Raw genomic sequence first — 16,109 nt, 5'->3', positions numbered from 1 at the left:
TTAGGGCCCTGTGTTTTAACATTTATAAGTAATCAATATATGCTCTTTGTGCGCACCTGTGGTATGATAGCTCTCTGGATGCTTTCACGTACTGTCGGAAATATTTAAACTCAAATCGAGCGCCCATTAACGATTATGCCTTAAGTAGTTAGTGCACAATGTCAGTAAACGTGGGAATACTTACAGCTAAGCTACCAAGATGTGACTACTAATGGACAATATGCATAAAAGCTGTGTCGGAAATTGATGGTAAAAGAGTTAAAGTGTTTAAAGTCGTTTTATTCTATGTTTATTTGGCTTTTTATTGTGCTTTCAAATGTCGTTCTAATGGATTTTCCTAGCCTCGGATTTTCCTAGCCTCATGTAAAACACTTTGAAGTGTCACATTTTAAATACAAAACTGATGGAAAAAAAACACAACATAATCCTACAGAGCCATTTAATCATAAAATTAAAAGACTCTTTTCGAGCTGCACCTGAAGGCATCGCCACTGTTTAGTTAGGCAGCAGCAGAGAGTCGCAGCCAGTGTGGCAGCTGGGAATGTGAGGGTTTCAACACGGACCGCTATTTTCAGGACTGGGAACAGTAGCAGCAGGGCTGGCCAGGAAGAGGCTCTGCCCACGGCTCTACTCTAGCCTGCCAGCACACTGGCTTAATTTGAAGTTCAAACGGGCGACCTGCGTTTTCTGCCCGGGGTGTCGGCGTTCTCGGACCGCATCAGATGGTCAACGGACAGCCGTTGGTGGCTCACTGCGGGGCTGCATGCTAGAGGGAACCAGCCGGAGCTCCGCGTTTGTTCCCCCGGTCTGTGTACGTACGATAACACCTTACCTCCTGCCTGGTGAGCCCGGTTAAACATGCAGTGAAGTGTCACCCGTTTAGTCAGTATAATCTTTATGTGTCCCGGTGTGAAACGCTCGGTTAAATGTGTTCCACCGCTACCAAACCACTCACGCCAACGACGATGGACTGAAATCTGCGGCGGGGGCGAGCGACACACAACCTGCCGCGATTTCCTGCATGTGAATAAATAAATGATAGAGGATACAATGACCCTGCTGTCTCTGTTAGGTCGGATCATGCGTTATTTTCTGCTCAGACCGGAGACCTTGTTCCTGCTGTGTATCAGCCTGGCTCTGTGGAGTTACTTCTTCCACACGGACGAAGTGAAGACCATCGTCAAGTCCAGCCGGGATGCGGTCAAGATGGTCAAGGGGAAAGTGGCGGAGATGATGCAGAACGAGCGGTTCGGCGGGCTGGACGTCCTGGACGCGGAGTTCTCCAAGACCTGGGAGTTCAAGAGCAACAACGTGGCCGTCTACTCCATCCAAGGCCGGCGAGACCACATGGAGGACCGGTTCGAGGTGCTCACCGACATCGTCAACAAGAGTCACCCGTCTATATTTGGGGTTTTTGATGGCCATGGAGGAGAGGTGAGTGCGGTGTGGGGGAGAGGAAAGGTCCACATTACTCACTCACTTTGTGTCTCTCCAACACATACACGTGTAGGTACGCAGGGGCCCCGCACTGAGCTATAGGGGCCCTAAATAGTCTGGGTTAAGCTGCCTTAAGTGATCTTCAAGTGTGTTATTTATCAGTGTTTGTCAGACCACGCAGGGTAGGTTTGGTCAAAAATGTAATTGGAAATCCACAAGTGAGACAAATTGGAGCAAGCCAAAATTGCCCTTTTTAGACTTTGAAAAGTCATTTACATTAGGACTGCAACTAACTATTTGTTTATACAATTAAAAGTCCAGTTCAGTGTTGGAGTACTGTATTAGCCTGTTCTTCTGACCAGCTGCCACAGTTATCTTTTCAGAACAAATGTTTGCATCTGCCGATGAATAAGTGGTGTATATAATTGATTTATGATATTATATTAGATTTACATAAGTTTATAGTGTGTGGAGGTGTGATAAAGTTGTGGACATTTGCAAGGCCCGGATCAACCTGCCAGGGGCAAAAATGAGCTGCTGGGCCCCTATTACAGTAACTTCCCATTCCTCCCACTGTTTAAACAATGTTTATTTTTGCTGTATGGTCATTTGATTAAACTCAAATTAATTCAAGACTATGCAACAAATAAGCACAAAAATACTGAAGGTCTTCAAACTACATTTTCACACAAAGACCCTCTTTAAGACAGGGCCTCGAGGTCGGATAATAAAGCAGGATCCACCTTATCGTGTCAGTTGATATTGTGCATTAGTGGTGCATATTTCCATACAAGTTTTCAATTGAATTAGGACAAACCAGGGGACACACAGCAAGACTGGAGCTATCGGGCCCCCTTTGAGGCAATTGGTAATCCACCCTTGGGCATTGAGTATTTGTGGATTAGTGGAGCAGGGACCCCTACTGTGCGCAGGAGCCCATGATTTCTCGCTGCAGCCCTGCACACACATTCACCCACACTTACTCTGTTCTCTTCCAAATGGCAAGGCAACTGCATCATGTCTATTTCCAGCTTTAAAATCACGCCAAAAATATCCATCTCTCATGTTTCTTTGCCAAAACAAAATTTCTAGGATGCAGACAGACAGCATAGGCCCCATGGTCTAACATGATTATAGCTGGAAGGAGGAGGATGAACTCAAATCAGCTTCATAGGCATAAATACAGCTAGCTGACCTCAAGCATATCTGAAGTGGGTCATTAGATCACTGATTTGCTGGTCACTGTTCACCCCCCAGTCAATACTTTTTTGGCAGCTAAGAAATCTCCTTCCTTTCTGCTTCCTTGGTGCAAACTAATGTTGTCGTTCGACTCGACTGCATGAACGTGGCAGTGCATTCAGTGCAGCAAGGGAACAGCTTTACAAAGCAACTCAATGAGGCCCTTAAAAAAAAGATGTCAGTTAAAGGGACAAAGAGCATTTGAGATGATGCCACGGTTCGACGGGAACATGAAAACACTGATTTATCATGAAGTCATGGCGTGCTTGAACACTGGCATTGTCTAGTAAGACGCCAACCATGACCCAAGCTCACAGTAGTGATGCAACAGAGCCACACACAAAAACGCATTAACTGTAAGTGACAGGGCATCTCTCACCTTCTCCTCTCTTCTCCTTCAGCTTGTACATTGAACATTACACACTTTTTGATCAGCTCGTTCTGGTTGCTGAGGAGCCCCATGCTGTTTTGGGCCTGACAGCGACTGTCTTCATTCTGAGTTTGACTGCTGTGGTCTGATTGAGGCTGAACGATAACATGCTAAAAATAGGCAGCCAAAGGCAAAGAGGATAGCTGTTCTTTTAGGGGAAATTAAATTTTAGGCCGCGGTGCTGACTGCTGCAGCTTTTGGCCAAAAGTGGTCATTGGATTGTTTTTCCCTGCGGCCTCCCCCCCCCCCATGCTTCTTCCCTCTGTGGAGTTCCTTTTTAGAGACCGGTGATCTAACCTGTGAGTTGTGCTACAGCTACCACACATATGATTAAGAGACTAGGAGAAATAAATAGTGAATAGGATGTATATGCTTTGAATAGGTGACAGAAAAAGGAGAAAACGAGTGGGAGAGCATAAATGGTGAGCGTAAGAGCAAGAAGAGGAGGTTCAGATTTGCCCATGTAGGCGAGAGGCTGTCTTATCACTGCATGTCCATGGGCAACAATTTGGTCTGTTTTCATTCCCATGCCCTCTTTTGAAGTATGTGTGTGTGAAACGGTTGCCAGACAGCAGCCTTCAGAAACAACTTCATCTGTATAGCAAACTAAGATTCTTCTTTAGCCAGAGGCCATTGAATAAAGCAGAGGGATGCTGTGTGGCCCAAGGCATCACCGGGAATACTGGCTGCCTCAGCTGGCTAGTCAGTGGGGTGTCAGCTGATTACATTTCTTTCATACATTTCTTTCCACACACATGCTCTGCTCATCCATACCACATACACATTCATTAAAGCAATGTCGCACTTGTGTCAACATCTATCTAGCATCCAAGACTTTGCATCAACAACAACAGGTCTTGGAGACTTGTTTACAGAGCCTGTAATGGACAGAAATGTAGAATACATTTTCACTGGGGTGCGATTGTGCCAACTAATTAGAGCCACAGTCAAGGGAAGAGGTAGTCGATCCAAATGCAGTTACACCTGCAGCAAATGATTCTTATCATTATCAATTTAATCTGCTGATTATTTTCTCAAGTAATCAATTAATTGTTTTGTCTATAAAATGTTAAAAGATGAAAAAAGCCTGTCATAATTTCCTAAAACAACGTGACATCTTCAAATTGCCTGTTTGCCTTTTTTCTGACCAACAGCCCAAAACCCAAAGAGATTAACTTTGGGAAGTCACTACATGCTACAGGCTAGCTATTTCCCCCCCGGCTCTAGTCGTAATGCTAAGCTAAGTTAACCTCCACCTGGCTCTAGCTCCATACTTGGCATATAAACACGAGACTGGTATCGATCTTCTCATCTCTCTCTTTTTTTTTTTTTCCAAGAAAACACATATTTCCCAAAATGTCAAACTATACGGTGTCAAACTGCACTTGCATCGTGATCCTGGGTGATTTGAATCCAGCATGTTGGAGGATAGAAAGTTACGACAGAGAACTGAATCCTTCAGTAAGTTCCACCCTGTAGCTACTGCAAACAATCTGTTTACTAGCAGATAAATCATCAGTCAGTGCTAAATAACATCTGGAAATCTCCTTTTTTCTTTCACTATCTCTCGGCACCACACACCCACTCTCACACACCAACGCAAATTCAATTTTCAAAGTGTTAAAAATCTGTGTTTAATGCACGTACCGATCGGCGGTCTTAGTCATATTAGATGTTTGCTCAGGGAGGTGATTTATCTGTTAAATGGAGATTGATTTTTAGCTGACACATGGGAATAACCTGCATGAAAGTGATAACTCTGGGCTCTCCATCTATATAAAGGCAACATGAGCCGTTTGTTCCTTAGTGGCATGTAGAGAGTCAGCCGTACTCTGCTCCTCCCTGCCTCGCTGTCAGGTTGTGGCTTCAGGCGCTGCAAAATTACCTGAACTGTACAGAGGAGACGCTCACTACAAGGCTGTTCAACTTGAGCGCGGGGGCTGCTTTTCTCTGTCTGTTTTGCCGTCCTTTCAGCTTTTGTTCTGTTGATATTCTTTTCCTATCACGGCTCAGTCTTTCATGTACTTTCGATCAGTGGTGTTTGTTTGTGAGTGGGTTGTGATAGATATGGTCTCTAACTAACTGTGGAGGAGGCAATGGGAGAAAAAAACCCACTAAAACCACAAGGACCATGACCGTTTTTAGAGGGATCCTCTCTGTCTTTATTCAGCTCTTCGCTTGTCCTGAGTTGAGCTTTACTTCATATTCAGGCTGAATGGCCATTTCATTTTCAACTTCATTATTCATCTCTTGTAGACGGGACTTTTGAGAGCAATTGAAGCAGTGGTGCCGCATAGCTCACCTTCTTTGCCACTTCACAGTGAAGGACATTTATAGTCAGACAAGTTGGTGTTTGAATTTTAGGTATTTTAATTTGTTTATGTGCATGTTTGTGTTTTAATCCAGGAGTATGGGGGGGGGGTTACGTAGTTTAGATACTAAGCAGTATGAATTCCCCCTGAGTTTGCTCTCGCTAGAGAGATGAAAGAGAGCCGGCATGAGACTAATTGCACTGTTGGCATTACAGGATTAGAGAAAGAGCAAACGAAGAGAGGGAGTGTGTGAAGACCAAGGACAGCAATGTGCGTCTGTGTGAGTGTATGAATATTTATGTGTGTATTGCAAGGTTGCCCGAGAAGGTGCACTGCTTCTCCTTCATGGACGTTGAGGGTTCACACGGAGATGAGAGGGGCAGTTTGGTGTTATCTGGTCTGCCGGGGAGAGACGACTTCACTGTGAGAGACTGAAATGCCAAAGGCCTATCAGGACCAGACACCTGCTTCACACCATTTCACATCCCGTCGTCAATCAGTGCCCTCAGCAAGTTTAGAAGAGACTCAACGGGCACTGATTTTGAAATAAATGACATCAAATAAATAGAGAGAATTTTAGAAATGTAGAAGCAGCTACCATCAATATTTTCGTATTGACAATGGGTAACGTGACTGCTTGTATGTGAAAGGGCTTGTCCGTAGTGATGAAACAAGAGAATTAGTGGCTAAAGAGCCTGATATGTCCCTTAGGAGACTAATGATGAGAGTAAATATTGGACTTACCTTCATCAGGTGGTCACAAGCTCGACTCCAAATGAATGCTAATGTTGCTCCATAACTTCTGGATGTGTAAATAGGAAACAGTTTGCCAGCTGTGTGTTTCTGCTGCTCCCAAGTGGCCAATAAATCCGCTATTGCCAGTTTAAGGACATCAATTCCCCCGGCGGACATGGTTTCAGCGGCCAGCTCATTCCCTTCTATAAACTATGACATGACATGCAAATGTGCTCTGCACGAAAGTACAGTGAATAGGGAGACTGTCAATCCACCTCCAGGCTCAGGCTAAAGCATCAACAGCAGGGCCCCAGTCATACACTGAAGTGTCCTTAAGTAGGACTGAGGTCCTGGCAGCAGTTTACTCTGCACATTGACTGTACAGGGCAAAAAAATGAAGAATTAATCTAATGAGGATCAGTAAAATTGCTCATTACTAGTGTTATCCCCTCTTCTGTCACTTGTGGCAAAAGCTGCTGCTCAACATTTCAGCCCGTCCTTGATGTCAAGTGAAGCGGAAAGTGGAAAGCACACAGGAGGTCATGTTCTGCTGGAAAATACTTGTGCAGCAGGGACGAGGCCGGAGAGCTGGAGGGTTCTGCTGAAAAGTCTTCTGACCTTTTGGTAATTTCTCCCCGGTGGTGAGGTTTGTTTTCCTTGTAGCGAGAGGACTGTCAGGGAGCAGCTGAGGAGTGAAACACACCAAATAAATGGATGAATGGGGCTGTTGCCTGTTGAGCAGCCTAAATATTTAGCCCTGGAGTAAACCTCTGTAATCTCTTCCTTTCCACTGTCATCCCTTTCCATAAAATAAATGTTGGGCACATTTTCAAATCAATTTATTCTAATATTTTTGCCTCAGTGTGTCTTAGCATGTAAAAACCTGCTCCTCTCTTAAGATAAGAGCATTTAGTAGGTTAAAAAGAACATGCACTCTAGTTTGAAAGGTGTTTGTGTGTGTGTGTGATGGCACTGTGTGTGTGTGTGTGTGTGTTTGCCAACAGCATGTAGCGCCAGATAAGAGTGCCTTCTTCAGCCTCAGTGTGCTGTCCTTCCCTGCTGGCAGTGACTGCTCAATAATTTAACACCCTCCCTGTCAAACACTTCTGCTAAAACCCCCTGACTAAATATACACACACCTCCAAGCAGAGGGAAGCCACAAGGTCATTGTTCACACACATCACATATCACTGTGTATGTTGTAAGTTTTTTTTTTTTTTTGGTCTTGTCTGGAAAGTTGTTTGTGAAGTTGGAGCTTCATGGCGTTTAGCTTCTCTTTGTCCTCCTCTACTTCACCCACTCTTCTCCCAGCAGGGCCAGTTTGAGCTAACATGGTGTTTGGTAATGGAGCTGTTGTGTTTGGTTGCCAAACCCCCCCACCCCCACCCCTCCTTGTTACCCCCTAAACCCCCGTTTTCTCTTTTCACCTGTTTTTCCCTCCCCTCTCCGTCTCCTCCTCTCTCCTAGGGGGTTGGCAGTGAATGAATGGACCACAAAAGCTCCATCTCCAAGGCCATGTCAACCTGCTGTCCCCCCATTATAGAGTCAACCCAGACCCCACTGTGTCCACACTTGCCTCGGCTTCTTGCCACGCTCAGTCACTCAATGTGGTGCACCAACATACTACCCCATGTGATGTGTTCCCTATTTTAAATGCCAAGCATGCTGATTGTGTTGGGAGTGTAGGTTTAGAATCCAATTCATTGCCAAGCCACAAGTCTGGATCTGAATGCATAATGCTTGTCTACAGCAGTACTATATTTGTCCAAAGCAATGCTATTAGAGAGTGTGTGTGTGTGTGTGTGTGTGTGTGTGTGTGTGTGTGTGTGTGTGTGTGTGTGTGTGTGTGTGTGTGTGTGTGTGTGTGTGTGTGTGTGTGTGGCTGATTAGCAGTCTCTAAATCTAATCACATGGATGGAATTGACTGGGCTGTTTGGTCTTATCTACACCTTGTTTTGAAAGGGGGACATTCTTCATGCAGACTGCAGATATATAAAATGCTGAAATGAAAAAATGCTTGTGCATAGTTGTTGTTCTTTTGAGTATCACGTACAATTTGAGTCATCCGACTATATAGTCTGTATGCCAGCGCCGGCTCCACAATTGTTTGTTTGTTTGTGTGTGTGATTGAGAAAATGGATGAGTCAGTTGGAGTTTGCTTGCTCGCTGTCTTGGCAGTGAAGGGCGGCGGCAGAAGAATGTTGGCTGAGAGAAGGTAGCAAGTCGCAGCTGTTCAGAGTTAGCGACATTGGTGTGATTGTGTGCGCAAAGAGACAGGGCCGTGATTTTTGTAACGCTCACTGTTGTGGCTCTTCCTTCTCTCTCTTCCTCGCTGGCCAGATGGGCCTGTGGGTAGGGCAGGTGCATCCTGGTTAATGGAAACAGGCCTCCTGGTTGTGTTTGTCTGCCACCTTCTCTTTTCATTATACATGCCCACAAGTTGGACATACCCCATTTGATAATTTTCTCTCAGACACAGTTTTTTGCAGAATGAGATTTTTCTGACAGTAACTTACTCTGTAATGTATGATTCCACTGCCTACATGTTTGTGTGTATGTTTTAAAGTTTGCATGCTGTAGCCGGTCTGTCGCACATGTGCTGCACAGCCTTCCAGACATCGATCCATCCAGACAGGAGGAATGCAGCTGATATGAATGTTTGATATTGTGCACATGGTTTCTATTCACTGTCAGCTACAAACCTTCAACTACACTCTGAGGTGTACCAACCCTGAGCCAGGTTGTCTTTTAATTTACACTGTAACGAAGGCTCATGGGATAAGAGAGCGGATCTGACTCCACAGCATGTCATTAATTTGTGCGTGTGATTAAAATTGGGAGGAAGAGGGATCTTATGCGCACTCAAATTGTGTGTGTGTGTGTGTGTGTGTGTGTGTGTGTGTGTGTGTGTGTGTGTGTTCTGCATGCTTTCTTTGGCAGAGTATGTGTGATTATTTGTATACCAGGGTCTTACTGGATCTCTGCCATGTACTGGTGATTATGGCCCTTTGAGATTTATGACTCCTAGAGTTTTTTTTCACCCTGTTGTTTTCCTCTGTGGCTCCCTCCTTTTTTTCAGGGCACTTATTGAGAAGGGTGGTGCAGGGGCAATCTAACTCTGGTAAAGCTTTCTGGTGAACCATCTGCTGCGTAAGGGTTAGATAAAGTTGTTAGTCTTAAAGAGAAAACAGAAGAGGGGTAAAGAAGCAGATTTATTTGCAAACAGATTGAAGACGAAGCCCACGTGTTCATCAGAGTAACTGCAATATATTAACTTGATCTTCCAATGGGATTTAAAGTTAATTCTTTTCATTTGTAATCCTGAACCAAGTCAACAGTGGCTAAATGCCACAACTAGCAAAGTGAGTATAAACCCTGTACTTAGCCACGTCCCAGTCAGAGATAGGCTATCTACTGGCTGCAAGAGCTTAATAGTTGAGGCCTCCAGAGGTAGCGTTGGCCTCATTCAGAAAATCAGAAATGGGTTGTTCACATGCTCTAACCCCAGTGACATAACTGCTCTCACACACACTTTTCCTGTTAACACAGTATGTGGCTGAAAAGATTAATTGCAATACATATTTTTAAACATTCTTTTATTGTAAAACAAATGGTTTGACCCAATACCATACACCTCACTCGCAAGTAAATGTAAACATTTAGGCCAAACAAAATAACATGCATTTTTGTAAAATTAGGTTTTTCTATTCCCTCTGCGATGAAATCATTGTATCTGATACTAGGACTGCAGCTAATGATCATTTTCATTATTCTTCCAATTATTTTCTTGATTAACTGATAATGTCAGAAAAACTGTAAAAAAAGAAATGTCAATGTTCATCCAAGGCGACATCTTCAAATAGCTTATTTTATTTGTCCAAAACTCAAAAAATCACAATGATATAAGACAGAGAAAAGCATCGGAGAATTGTAGAAGCTGGAACAAGAGAATGTTTTTGCTTGGGAAATGACTCCACAACTAATCCATTGTAAGTAATTAATACATTAATGCCCGATCGTTTCCGCTGTTTGATACATTACGGAAACTAAGTACAGTCTTGTCCATCTATCTATGCTTCTCCCATACGGCCATGGCAGGTTGTTGTGTTAAAAATGGTTACTGGAATAATGTAAACTAAACTGTGGTGATGTGTGTTTGCAAATGGGTCTCAGTTAAAGGAGCTTTGCAGTGTGTGCGCTGAGGGTCATGGGCTGGTGATGGCTCACAGTGGATGGTTTTTGGATGGAAGTTTAGAGGCTGATAAGCAGGGGTGGTAATTGATTAGTTTGGTGCAGAGGAAGCCTACGGTGATGTGAGCTAATGCAAACAGCTCAAGGCTCTTAGGATCCCTGCTCTCTTCCTGAGAGCGTCTCTAAGTCGAGGCTAAAAGGAGTAGAAGAGACAGCGGGGCAGATTACATTTACACTAATCCCACTGGGGAGATTGGGACTATACGTTCTCTCCATGGATTCAGTTTCCTTTTTTCCATCACCCCTCTCCCACTCGTCTGTATTTATTTATTTCTCCAATTAATTCCTCCTTCCCTTCCTGTTGGACTTTTCGATATTTTTAGATTTCCCCCTCCTTTTAGTGCATCTTACCTGCACATATTTGTTATTCTGAGAAGTCTGTATGTTGCCCTCTTCCTGAGTTGATTTAATGAGCTTATCCAGCAGCAGAGCTGGCAGCTATACTTACAACTGCTCAGAGGAGAATGGATGCTTTATTGAGGGTGTGAGGAGAGGAAAGTGATGGTGTGGATGATAAGTGCCGTCAGCGGGGTCAGGAGAGTGGAGGACGGGAGGAGGAAAGACGCCGAGAGGAGAAAAGAGGAGAGGGATTGACAAAGCAAAGCCGAGAAATAAAAATGCTACAGGCTTACAGACGTATAAGTGAAGATAGTGGAAGAGGGAGCTTAAAGCTGCTGTTTGGAGGTGGAGAAAAGGCAGGGAAGGAGTTATTTCTTTCAGAGGATATGGGGATAAAAATATGGATGCTCATAGCCTAAAGATTTTCCAGGCTCGCAGCACAACTTGTGTTAGTCGGAAAAGCACGAAGTTTATATAGATTCAGAGGCTTAAAGAGTCCGTGTGAAGCAAAGATTTGACAGAAAGAGGCTAAACATACTGTAACTGTACAACATGCTGTGAGTTAGATTGTGTATGAAGTGCCAGTGGAGGTTTATCATCTTTTGATCATAAGTCTGTCAGACTGAAGGCCACGGCACCATGGAGCCGTTCCTCCCCCAAGAAAGCACAACATACTTTTTCCACCTCTTTCCTCTGTTTTTCATCTTCTCTCTCACACTTGCTCTCTGTCTCCGTTGACCTTTCCCTACAGTAACTGTCTCTGTTTTCACCTCTCCTCTCCTCCCTCTCTACCTCTTCATCCACTCCCCCTCCTTCCGCCTTACCAACTTGTCTCTTCTCTCCTTCTGATCCCCCTCTGATCTCTTCTGTCTGCAGAAATCAAAATCTGTCATTCACCGGTGTCTCCAGGTCAGTATGGTTAAGGGAGTGCAATTGGAGAGTATGTGTATATATATATATATATGTGTGTGTGTGTGTGTGTGTGTGTGTGTGTGTGAGGATCAGTGAAGATCGCACATGTGTTTGAACTACTGAACTAAACAGTTTTTAGGTTTTTATCTGGATTACTGACTATTCCTGGTTTGGTAAAATGTTTATAGTAAACTTACTGTCAGTATATACTAAAGCAGATATTTCCCTCTTTGCCAGAGGTGTCTGAATTTGGCTATAGTGTCTTTTATAGCATGAGAAGTCTTTTCTGTTTTCCCCATTCCTTTTCTTCATGGCTTCTCTGACCTTTTGCTCTATTACCTTATATATCTCTCTCCACTTCACTATATCCAATTCCCCCTTCTCCTTTTCTCCCTCTGCCCCCCCCCCCCCCCCCCCCCCCGCAGAGTCACCTTATCTCTCTGCAGTCTGTCTGACTTATTTATCGCTGCTCTGAAATATTAAAGAGTCTGCTGCCTCCAGTCCTGAGGGGAGTCCATGACTTTTACTTACAACACACACGCACGTGCAAACACACACACACACAACCTAAATCATGATGTCTTCTGAAGATGGCACACGCTCTGCAGCACCATACTGTGCACAAGTCTTGTTGTCTTGGGCTTTTGGACTCTTCTCCTGGTTCTTACAGTCTGAACAGAGTCTTGACAAATTCTCCTTTGGGAGCCTGTAGATGTATACTGTCAGGAAGACTGTCGGTCTGCCATACACATGCCACTTGCATGACACCAGTTAACATTAGTTGGTCTGGCAAAACAATGGAGTCCTGACTCGGACGATTGTCAGAAAATTAATTGCCAACTATTTTTGATAAGTGAATAACCATTTCAATATTTTTTTCAAGCAAAAATGCCAAAACTTCTCTGGGTCTCGCTTCTCCTGTGTGTTGTAAGCTGAATATCTTTGTGCTCTGGACTGTTGATGGACATTTGAAGACGTCACCTTGGACTGTGGGAAAATTTTTCTACTATTTTTAATGAATAATCGATTAATTGACAAAATATTCAGCCGATTATGAAACAGCTGTTGCAGCCCTAGTCCTGACTCATGTGAACTACTGGCAGCACAGCAGTTACTGTAATATCTGCAAGATGGTGGCTTCATGGAAAATCTTCAGCTTTTTTTAGTTAATATATCCTTCCACAAGGTGTTGGGGCCTCAATAGCTGATTTCACCTCTTTTTGCAGGTCTTAGTGTTCATTTTAAAATAACATGTATTAGTAAGATACGATTATGTCTTGAAAAATACTTAGTATTTAGCAATTTAGTATTAAGTTAAGTTAAGTCGTCCATTTTATTTATATAGCCCAAAATCACAAATTGTGCTTTATAACCTGTACAACATACAACAACCTCTATCTCAGTTCAGATAAAAAACTCCCCTATTAATGATGAAAAAAGGACAACATCAAGCACCTGCATAAAGTTGGGAGACCTGTGGGGGGTGAATTTTAAAAACAAAAGAATTACATAAATTGACGCAGCAAAGGTTTATATCTTTTCCTATTCTTAGCAGACAGTCCCTTGTGGGGGGCAGGGGTGTCTAAGGCTGGAAATAGTGAGCAGGCCAAAGTGGAGTGGGTCTGCTCCATGATGCTGCTGCACCTGCTGTGGAAACTGGGCTGCCTTGGAGACCCGTGGCCCGGCGCCTGCTGGCTCTCCCTCCGCGCCTGCAGCCCTCCCTCACCAAGCGGGCACGACAACAAATGCACAAGCTGTCAAGAGCTTGCAAACCAAAAGTGAACAAAAATGATTAGAAACATTTTTAATCCAAAATGATTCCCTACATGGGCAAGCTTATTCAGCATATAAGCGTAGATTCAATTCATTAGCTGGACCCTACTGAAAGCAGAGCTGGACACTTTCCACGTAAAGCTTATTGAACGTGGCCAGCCCGAATGCCCACGGTGTAGTTTTGAGCTCTAATAGGCAACATTCGGGATTGTTTTGGAAAGTGGGCACTGGGTTTGGTTTTTGGCTACACATCCTGTCCTCATTATGTTGTATGGGAACTTGGCTGCGTCGAAGATTTGAGCCATCATGGAGCAGCATGTGTCATCATCACCACCTCATCATCTCTCATTATACTGTTTACCACGTAAATCAATTTGACCTGCGGGAATAAGTTAAGTTTAAGGTCTAAATAAAGGAAAATGAACATCAGCGGGGTCACAGAGCCAATGACAATTTTGTTTTTGTTGCTTCTAGACCGTAACTGATTTAGGTTCAGTCAGTGCCTTGCTTGCATTTGCAGATTGAAGAAGACTAGTGTTAGAAGACGCAGTGATCCTGGATCAGATTGTTATTTCTCAGAGACATCCATTACTCTCAGCCAGTATCTCCTCTGCCAAAGTGTGGGAAGGGATGTCTCCCACAAGCCTGTCACACAGACTGATGTGATGCAGGATCTGTCTCTGTCCTTGTATCTGGCATGACTCACATGCTGAAAGTAGCTACTTCTCTTTAGTTTACTCTTACTCATGTCTACTATTCCTATTATAGTGTATTGTTCCTGTAGTCATAGCTTCATCATACAAAGCCTTGTCCCCATATGCACTTAACAATCCACCTTGATTCCATTGAATCTAAGCAATGTTCTGATTGATAAAGGTCTATACTCCCCACAAAGTGACGCATCCACACACAGGCCTACACACAAAAGCCTTTCAGGAAGCTTTATGAGAGCAGCAGCAGTGGATGGAGTAGATGAGTATTGATTTTTATGAATGTCTGTATGTTTATCAGCTGGTGCAGTTTGGTTTTGCTCTATGTCTCTCACACACACACACAAACAAGCGTTGCATTGATCGCTGGGTGTTTTTTTTTTTTTTTTTTCTTCTTCGCCCCTGTGATGAATGGGAACGCAGAGTGGAGGAGATGCCAAGCTGCCAGTGTTTAGGCTGGTGAAGGAAAGTCAGATTTTCAGCATTGCATATCACTGAATCATCAAGAGGACAGCGGTTAGGACTGGTGTTGAATAACCTTATGATGAACTCTGTGTGTGTATACCTGCACACTTCCATGAAGGCATTGGTGAAGCACTTAAGCGCATATTTGTGGCTTTCATCACTGTTTTTTTCCCTATGTCGCTAATCAGACCAAGAGAAGAGGCAGGCAGTTTGTAATTAACTTGATAAATGCAGCATCTGTCTCCAGAGTGACAGCGAGAGAGGGGGGGTGAGGTTAAGAAATAGGAGGAGGATATACATGGAAGCACCGGAATAAGCAAGTGAGAAGGGAGGAGGGGGAAGCATGATCGTAAATGAGACAGATGATGAGAAGTGAATGAAGGTGTAGTTGTGAGCTGGTGCTGGGGGAGTACGTAAAGGTTTCAGAGGGAGGGAGTAATCCAGATGACAGCAGCATCGTGCCGGCGTTATTAAAATGAAAAGCCATCAATTTATTCACACATGCATCTCCTGCAAAACAGATCAGCAGAAATCCAGGCGTCACTCTGTTCCTTATTTATGGGTGCCCCAATTATAGACCTGCAGCCTGCCGCTGCTCAACCCGCTGTATGGGTATATGGAAATGAGGTGTATGTGAAATATGGAATGGTTACTTTGCACCATATGCCCACTGTGGGGTTATTTTTCACGCGTGCCACGTTGTGTAATTGAAAGAGTTGTTGTGCCAAAGAAGCCAGCTGTATGGAGATGAGAGCGATCATGAATGGATGGACACAGGAAGGGATGAATGGAGTCCAGGAAGCTGTTGACTGAGGACGGTGGAAGCGGCACTTGGCAGAGCGTGCTGCAATGTGCCTTGTGGTGGCAAGAGTCAACAACTGCGACGACTCCATCTGCATTTCAATAATCCTCAGGTGTCCGTATTGATAATGGTGACGTTATATTTAGAGATGAAACGCTAAGTCAATAAATCAATTAGTCGATGTACAGAAATAAATATTTTTATAAGCAGTGAATCATTTTTCAAGCAGACATTCATTCAACATGGTAACGGCTTCTAAAATGTGAGGATTTGATGTTTTTTCATGTTTTGTCATATTTGATATTAAACTGAATGTCTTTGGGTTTTGGGCAGTTGGGCAGATAATCTTGGACATTTTATAGGCAAAACTATTAATATAAAATGATCAATGTTCATATAATGTGAATGTTGAAGTCGTAAGATATCAGAAAGGTTGATAAAATGTGAAGTTAGAGTTAACGAAACAGACAACATTGCCCCGCTTTATGCCACAGTTGTATGCTGTATCACAGTTCAATGTTAAACGCCTGCTTGGATTGGTAGAAGGCTTTCATCGCTGGCAGGAAGGAGTAATAGAGGGTAAGGAGGACCTGGCGGAACAGTAGGCCAGTGTGTGTGTTTACTTCGATATGTGAGCAGCTCCATCCTTCCTTCCTTCCTTCCTTCCTATATCACTGTTTCCCTCTGTTCTCCAGTGAAGGTAT

General features: G+C 43.7%; 1 protein-coding gene across 2 annotated transcripts in view; it reads left to right on the top strand.

Moving 5' to 3' along the window:
* The first annotated feature begins 785 nt into the window (after positions 1-785).
* ppm1lb (protein phosphatase, Mg2+/Mn2+ dependent, 1Lb) overlaps positions 786-16,109 on the top strand; it is a 41,454-nt gene continuing 26,130 nt past the window's right edge. The window contains exon 1 of one of the 2 annotated variants that reach the window (XM_070905367.1): positions 786-1,365. In XM_070905367.1, coding sequence (XP_070761468.1) covers positions 1,036-1,365 — 330 coding nt within the window. In that variant the 5' untranslated portion in view covers positions 786-1,035. Of the gene's footprint in view, positions 1,435-16,109 lie in introns of both variants that reach the window. The other variant, XM_070905366.1, reaches the window with a different exon arrangement.

This window comes from Enoplosus armatus, chromosome 5 (assembly GCF_043641665.1).
Source record: "Enoplosus armatus isolate fEnoArm2 chromosome 5, fEnoArm2.hap1, whole genome shotgun sequence".
Classification (NCBI taxonomy): domain Eukaryota; kingdom Metazoa; phylum Chordata; class Actinopteri; order Centrarchiformes; family Enoplosidae; genus Enoplosus; species Enoplosus armatus.
Note: the sequence above shows the minus strand (reverse complement) of the source record. Positions and strands in the feature narration are given on the sequence as shown.